Source organism: Pyrus communis, chromosome 6 (assembly GCF_041283825.1).
Source record: "Pyrus communis isolate YQ-2024b chromosome 6, ASM4128382v1, whole genome shotgun sequence".
NCBI classification, from domain to species: domain Eukaryota; kingdom Viridiplantae; phylum Streptophyta; class Magnoliopsida; order Rosales; family Rosaceae; genus Pyrus; species Pyrus communis.
Genome location: NC_142570.1, coordinates 9,872,015 through 9,879,428, shown reverse-complemented (window position 1 = coordinate 9,879,428; position 7,414 = coordinate 9,872,015). Strand labels below are relative to the sequence as shown.

The 7,414-nt window shown below is 39.6% G+C and overlaps 1 protein-coding gene across 1 annotated transcript; it reads left to right on the top strand.

The window, feature by feature from the left end:
- Nucleotides 1-5,690, top strand: LOC137711039 (uncharacterized). Its single transcript, XM_068450235.2, has 7 exons — nucleotides 1-638; nucleotides 969-1,283; nucleotides 2,613-2,768; nucleotides 2,904-3,244; nucleotides 3,579-4,101; nucleotides 4,264-4,302; nucleotides 4,837-5,690. The coding sequence occupies exons 1-7, from the start codon at nucleotides 458-460 to the stop codon at nucleotides 5,355-5,357; spliced, it is 2,076 nt and encodes a 691-aa protein (XP_068306336.1). The 5' UTR covers nucleotides 1-457; the 3' UTR covers nucleotides 5,358-5,690.
- The last annotated feature ends 1,724 nt before the right edge of the window (nucleotides 5,691-7,414 follow it).

Below are 7,414 nucleotides of genomic sequence, written 5' to 3'. Positions count from 1 at the left end.
ACCGCAAGCAATCCCCAATTCTGTCATGTAAATTGGTGATTGGATAATGCCACGTCATAAAACAGGTATTTTGGATCACCGTCGACGCTAACCCCACCGGAATATTCCCCTCTCACTGCCCGTTACCAAACACACCTCGCCCTTTCCCGAAAACTATAAATACTTCTCTTCTTCGCTTTCCTGTCCTTGCCCTAGAAACCCCATTTCGCCGCAACATGCTTTTCCCAGCAAAATCCCCAATTTTCTCACTCTTTCCCTCACTTTCTCGCACCAAATCCACGATTTCCCGCACATTTTCCCGGGAAAATTCGCCCAAATGGTCATCGCTAGCTCGCCTTTAGCTGATTCCGCCCCGTTATGGATCGAAAGGCGGTGTTCGGCGGCTACTCCTGTGAATTTATCGGCTGAGTATAGTAAATTTATCGGTTGAGTATTGTGTATTTATTGTGTTTTGGTGATGGAAGCGGTGGACGTGAGTTTTCCGGTGGATGTTGCCGCGGTGCCAAAGTTTCTGGGGGTGGAGGCGCTTGTGAGAGCTGGGGTTACAGTCAAGGAACTTGAGCCTTGTGATTCGGACCGCGTTTCCGTTCGTGTTAGCGCTTACGCTGAGGCTTGCAGCTCATCTTTGAGGGATAAAGGTGGTTTCTTGGCCTTTTTTTAGTGTTATTTGGCATTTGAATTGGGGTTTCTGTTTTTCTCCATGCTTAGATTTGTATTTTCATAAATTTTGAGGTTTTCTATGACTGTTAGTTTATGGTACTCGAAAGAATTGATTTTCCTTATTTATTAAGTACTTTTTGATGTAGTTTTACCTTTATTCTAGTTTCTTACCAGGATTTCTTCATTTGGTTGTGTATGTGGATACCTTCTTAATTTTCTAGTGTATGATATACTTGGTTGAAGTGCCTTGTTATGTTTCTGAAAAGATTCATACTTTTATGTACTTGGGAATTCGGTTATGTTCTCAGAGGTAACGAATGCGGTTAGTACTTCAGAGTATGAATCAACTAAGCTCAGTGATCTGATGAGCCAGTGCAAGAATCAGGGTGAAGAATCGTCCAGGCACCTACATGGCAGGGGCAAAAGTGGTTTTTTGTTGGATACTGGTGCTGAAAGCGTACAGTTAGAAAAACCAGGGAAGGTGTCAAAATTGGTTAGTTTGTCATCTAAGAGACCACGTGTTGATCGATTGGAAGATCCAACGAGCGTTGCTGCTGATGTTGATGGGATAAAGGATATGTCATTTAAGCTTGGACCAGTACTTACAAAGTGTGGTTCTTCAGGTAATATATGCTTGTTCTGGAACTTAGAATTAGTTTTGAATGTAAATGCCTGTTTATTATCATTCGGATTCCAAATTCAACAAATTGACCCGGGGAAGTCTTTTAATGATGGTAGATGCCATCCGTGGTCTCTTCACATGTGAAATTTTAATTGGTCTGTATTTATTAGTCAGTTAAACGTTTGATTAGTAATTTTTTGTCTATTTTTCTCTGGAGTTGTTTAATGCAGCTAATGTAAAATTTTCTTCGCTGGAAAGTCCACTTTGTTGACACAGTTCTTGATGTTGGGGAAAATTAAGATTTCCCAAACAGCTCTTACTGCTGTTGGCCACATCAGCATGCATCTAGCTATTGTCAGTCTGTTGCTTAACATCAGAGTAATATGGATTAGTTGCAGTTGATTGGAGTTAAATATTTTTCTTACTGAAGCATATGTAACGGAGAATCCAGAATAAAAACATTGCATGAGGATAAATATTCCAATACTGAAAACTCTGTCCACGTATGGAAACTCAAATTACTTACAGTCAACTATATATATGTTAAAACCAAACCCTTTGTCATTTTCCCATGCAAGCTTGCAGGTGTGTGATATTTTGATAACTAATTATATATAATCTCTATGGGCTTATAAGCAATTTTTTTCGTATTTAAAATTATTGTTAAACATTAGTGGTTATAGCACATGGATCATTTTGACGTTTGTTCAATAGCTGAACTGGAACATTTTTTATTTTATGGACCCCTCTGCAATGGAACTTTAATAGGTAATCAAAGGAGTTTCCCTCCAATGACTGAGGCATCTTTCTGCAAATTCTTTTATTCCTTAAAGCTCAGTTTGATCTACTAGTTCTCATTCTTTGAAAATTGAAAAATTTATGCCCCGCTAGTTTCTTTAGGCCTCGGTTGGTCACTAGCAGTGAATTGCAATGGACAACCCACTATATTCATGGTATGTTGAAGGAACAAATGAAATAAGTGTCTTTACTGTCATATCTCCTTCTAATCCAAAAATCAGTCATCTATTCCTCCAATCCTTTAGACCCAAACGAGGCCTTCATGTGCTAGTTTCTACGTATCCATCGTATCATGCAGGATTTTCTTCTTTTATACCATTAGCAAGTTGAACCGTTAATTTTATTTGGTGGTTGAAAATTGGAAATATTAACCTGCAAGTGCTGTCTCCAAAATGTATGCTTTGATTTTCTAAGGCCATAACACGATACATAACCCCACTGTCTGTCCCTTTAAATTTGTTGGATTTTGCTTTTCATGGATTTTAAGAGTTTGTGGTGAGAACTTTTCTGTGCCTTTCATTATACATTCCAGATAAGACTCAATTGGTGAAACCAAAGAATAATTTTACAAGCAAGCGAGGTGAAAAGAGAAATCTCAAACTTCCTGCAAAGACAAAACAAGATTCCTTCTCTATAAAGCCAGGTTTGGCAAGCTTCAGTTCAGCTGCTGGTGGAAACAACTTTTATGGTATGACATCTTACTGAAGCCAAATTCCTTTGATGTATCGTTGACCTCCTTAAAGGAGGATATTTGTTCCGTTATTACCAGACTTTCAATGTGCATACTGTGCAAAAATTAAATTGTATTTTAAACGAATGTCAGGAGTACATGGCCTTAAGTCAGATAATCATGATGTTACAAAGCTGGTAGATGATGTGCCACTAAATGAGCTCCTTGATGGGACATACAAGTGCCCTAGTTTAAGCAGGGGAAAAGGGAAGAAACCAGCGAATGTAAACGATAGTTTTCTGCATGCAGTTAAAAAGGCTTGTTCTACCCTTCAGCAGCCAAGGTCTGTCCAGCCCCAACTTATTGCTGAGGTAGAAAGCAATTCTGACAAGGTAATGTCACCGTGGCCGTTAAGCACGACTTCTGTTGCAGCTTCTGGTGTCGGTGGTGATAAAGGAGAACCATTCATCACAGATTTGTCTACATGTAATGAGGTCAGTGTTCAGTGGTAATATAAGATATATTAGCCCTGGAGAAAACTTTCAGTTTTTCATTTGACCTGTTTGATTAAACTGTAAGTCTGAGGCTTACATGGCAAATCATGCAAAAGGTATTCTTCAGAGTAATAATCCAGCATAGGCATGCTGCTGGACCAAACTAAAGTTTGGATTCCTTTTGTGAACATTTGCATATTTTAGTTATTAGTCTTAGGCTCCACTGACAAGGATTTTAGTTTTGTTGTCCAACTACTGGTGTCTTATTCATTTTTTTAATGATGAAATTTACTAATGATTGATGATGTATGTCTCTTTTGTTGTATATGTACAGGATTCTCATAGAAAGCCCGTAGCTCCTGTTAATCCCCTTGATTTGCCATTGTGTGAACCTAAGTATGTTTTGGAACGCTTGGCCCTTCCTCCACACAAGGATTTGGAATCTGTGCTTTTGGATGCTGCAAAACCTGCTTCATTTTCCAAAAATACTCCTGATCCATGTTCAGGCAAGCAAATATCTCGCCGAGCAAGCTTGCCTTCTTTTCCATGGTCACATACTTCTAATGGACACTGTAGATCCAGTTCCGATGCAGCCAAACAGTCCATAAGCAGGGGCACATGCCAAGGCCGATGGCTAAGAGTTGACAAAAATATTCTTAGTTCATTGGGGAATGCCGCTGATAATTTGACAGACTTGGAGTCACTAACCTATGATCAGAGTCTAGTTCCTTCCGCAAGACTAAAAGTTTCTGGTTCCCAAAATAAAGTTTCCCCATCCATATCTGTTAGTCTTTCTCGATGTCAGCGAGATTCATTATCTAATACGACACCTTCGAATGATTCCTACATTCCAAAAGGTAATTCATATATTTCTTGTTTCTTTGGGAATGCCATCGTGAGTTTGATTTACATACTAAAACTTGAATATGTTACATATGTTGCTGGAAATATATACTTTTCCTGTCAGTCCCCCCACTTGGGACATCGCCTTTTATAATTTTGATTTTTTGGAAATGCAGAATCTGGAGGCAAGCTGAATCATTCAGGAGATTGTAATGGTACGGTTTCTACCTGTTGCTAGCCTCTCTTTATGCTTTTGTTTGTACGTGTAATGCATGTGTTTGTGTTTGGGGCTTGGTGCTTGGGGAGTGGTGGGTGATGTATAAAGAAGGTATTGAGGAAGATGACAAAGAATGCCGATTCCATTTTGGCACTAAAACTTATTTCCAGGAGGCCTACTTTGTTATACCAAGTCACAGGATTGAACTAAATAGACATCTTGTCCTTATTACATGATCTAGCTGTAGCCAAGATTAGCTCTTTGACTGGTAGTTTCCCAATTGATCGGATCATGGGATGCACCAAAGAATGCATGATATCTGCTTTAGATGGAAAAGTAAATAGTTTTGATAGGTTATAGCCTTGTTAGGAAATAGGAAATGAATGTCGCTCATCAGTTGCACAATAATTTATTTTCTTGTTCTTGGCTTAAAAAGATTTTAGCCGTTACCCTGGATGCACTTGATTTCTATTTTCTGCCTCTCCAGCTGTGGTTTTGTGCGTTTCGTAATGAGATTTTTTTGCTTGTTCAGATGAGAATTGTCCAAAAGTATTAAGTGCTGCTCAAACACTCTGTGACATGGCAACTCGTACCTCTAGTAAAAATCCAGATGGAATCATAAGATGGCCAAAGAAGCCTTCACAAAAAGCCATGAAAGCTCGGAAGTTGAAATCAATTGAGAAACCTGAAGAAGCATATGGGACATCAGTTGCGGTATCTGGGTCCGACAATCCCAGGAGAAGCGTGGATCAGATGCTGCCCCCAAAGAAGCCCAAGCTCTCTTTGATTGATGATAAAAGGGATTTCACTAATTTTAGTTCCGTAAGGCAAGGAACAATAACTTGGTCTACGCCCAGATCAAGTAGGTCATCGCCTGGCAGGTCAGTTAAGGAGTCAGTTGCGGATATTAAACATTCAACTGCAGATGTCGTGAAGCATTCTTATATGATGCCACCACCAGCTCGGGTTCCGGAAAAGACTTCAAACAAACGAGAGAAGCAAAGGAAGTTGTTGACAACGGAATGGAACAAAGGAAGGGATCGGCTAGATTGATGAATACTGTCTCAATCGTGTTGACAACGGAATGGAACAAAGGAAGGTTCGTCATTTTATCTGACATCTCTGGGGTCTATTGGAAATAATTGCTTTGTACATAGGGTTTAGTTTTAGGAGGAAGGATGAATAGGAATTTTATGTTATAACAAAGGGATAAACTACAGCAGCGATGGAATTTATCGCATTGGTAGATAATTCGATGTCTCTCACCTTCTACTCCGACTCTCTTGTACATGTGCATATCGGCATGTCAAAACTGCGTCCACAAGGTTTCAATTCGTTGATAGATGTGAGAATTAAAAGTCCTTTTGGTCAGGGGACCCCGTGAAACTAGAATCCTTCATGGTAGCATTTTGAGTTCCTTATCTGATGTGCAAAATTTCTCCAACAATGAACCAGTTGCTGTTCTAGAAGAATAGCAAGACTGAAAAACATAATGCCCAACACGAAAATGTATTTCTCAACCTACATTTGCATTTTGATTTAAAATTTATATTTATCTTTGACAACGCCTATGATCAAGGATGACATGAAAAAGAAAAAAAAGACATTTTTGTTGTAGTCATATTTGGAATAGGAATGTGATTGTGTAAATCCTAGTGTATTTAGAGATGTCTTTTATATTCCCTTTAGTAGTTTGATTCCTTTTAAGAGTTGTAATCCTAAAGGGGTAAAGATTTTACCTATCCTACTACTATAAATAAAGGCACAATGGGGTGATACAACACATATCTCATAATTAAATCTCTCTTTTTCTCTTTTGTTGCCGCTGGCCTCCCTTCTCTCTATTCCCTTAGAATAGCTCAGCTAAATAGGTCTATAACACGTTATCAGCACGCTTTTGCCAGAAGCTAAGGAACTGACAGATCGTAGGAGGATGCTCTCTCCCACAAAATTCAAAGGCTTTTATTTGTTTTCTGCCAATCAGGTACACCTAAAATAAAGGAAGATATTTGAAATGACCATGAAGCATGAAAACATTCCCCATGATGCATGAACCTTTTATGTTTATATTTTCCTTCTGATATATATTGTATATGTTTCATATATTTGTCATATATATATATATATATATATATATATATATGTTTCATGCATTACACAATTATATTGCTATGTGGAATTTGTGAGTCAAAGCATATAAATAAATTAGAACCATGTTAGGGTTTTTCAAACCTTAGAGAAGTAAAAAAAAAAAAAAGAATTTGGGAATCGTGCGGCACAACGGCCGCACCATCGCCATAGCACTGTCGCTGTCCTCTGCGCTGGCCTGTAGCCTAGTCGCATCAAGCACACCACCAGGATGACGTCGTTCCGACGTCAGGACCATAGCAGCAGCCCTCTGGGCTTTGCTGCGACTACACAGACACACCAGGCAGGCCTGGTTGACTTACACTGGCTCGAAGCCTAACCTATCTTCATAGAAAGCCTGCAACCTTTCTTGGACCTGTCCATGTATTCCTGGCCTAAGCTACCAGCAACCTTGAATTGTTGGGCTTTGTCTTGAGCCTTAGGCCCGCTTGCAGTAAGCCCATGCTGCTTGTTGGACTTTGACCTCGCCTAGGCCTACTTGCCAGCAGCCTTTATGTTGTTGGGCTTGGCTTGCCTCAACCCGAACCCAGCTTCGGTTGGGATTCCTAAACCAACGCACGGTTAGCTTTTTGCTGGGTTGCACCCGTGTCTAATTTAGCCCAATGCCAACAACTATTGTTGTTGGGCTCACCCAGACTGGTCGGCCAGAGGCCTGCAGCCTTCATCGAGGCCCAATCAGACTGCAGCCGTACTTGCAGGGCCTACCCTTGTGTCTTTTTTTTTCAACCTGATGCCAATTTTTGGCATCCCTGCGTTATAAATCATGCCCAAAATATTTTTGGGGTGCTTTGGTTTACACTAATTAATTCTAATTTAATTATCACATGATTTATCACTAACAGAAGCTAATATGACCCGTTTGTCATTTTTCTACTTCCACGATCTACCTTGTTTGGTCCCGATCTATTGAATTAATTAAAAGTGACTTGCAGTCCATTAATCTGATAATTAATCCAAAATTA

Coding starts and splice junctions, on each gene's coding strand:
- LOC137711039 (XM_068450235.2), top strand. CDS start 458: ATGGAAGCGGTGGACGTGAGTTTTCCGGTGGATGTTGCCGCGGTGCCA. Junction 2,769..2,903: donor TGGTGGAAACAACTTTTATG/GTATGACATCTT, acceptor AACGAATGTCAG/GAGTACATGGCCTTAAGTCA. Junction 3,245..3,578: donor ATTTGTCTACATGTAATGAG/GTCAGTGTTCAG, acceptor GTATATGTACAG/GATTCTCATAGAAAGCCCGT.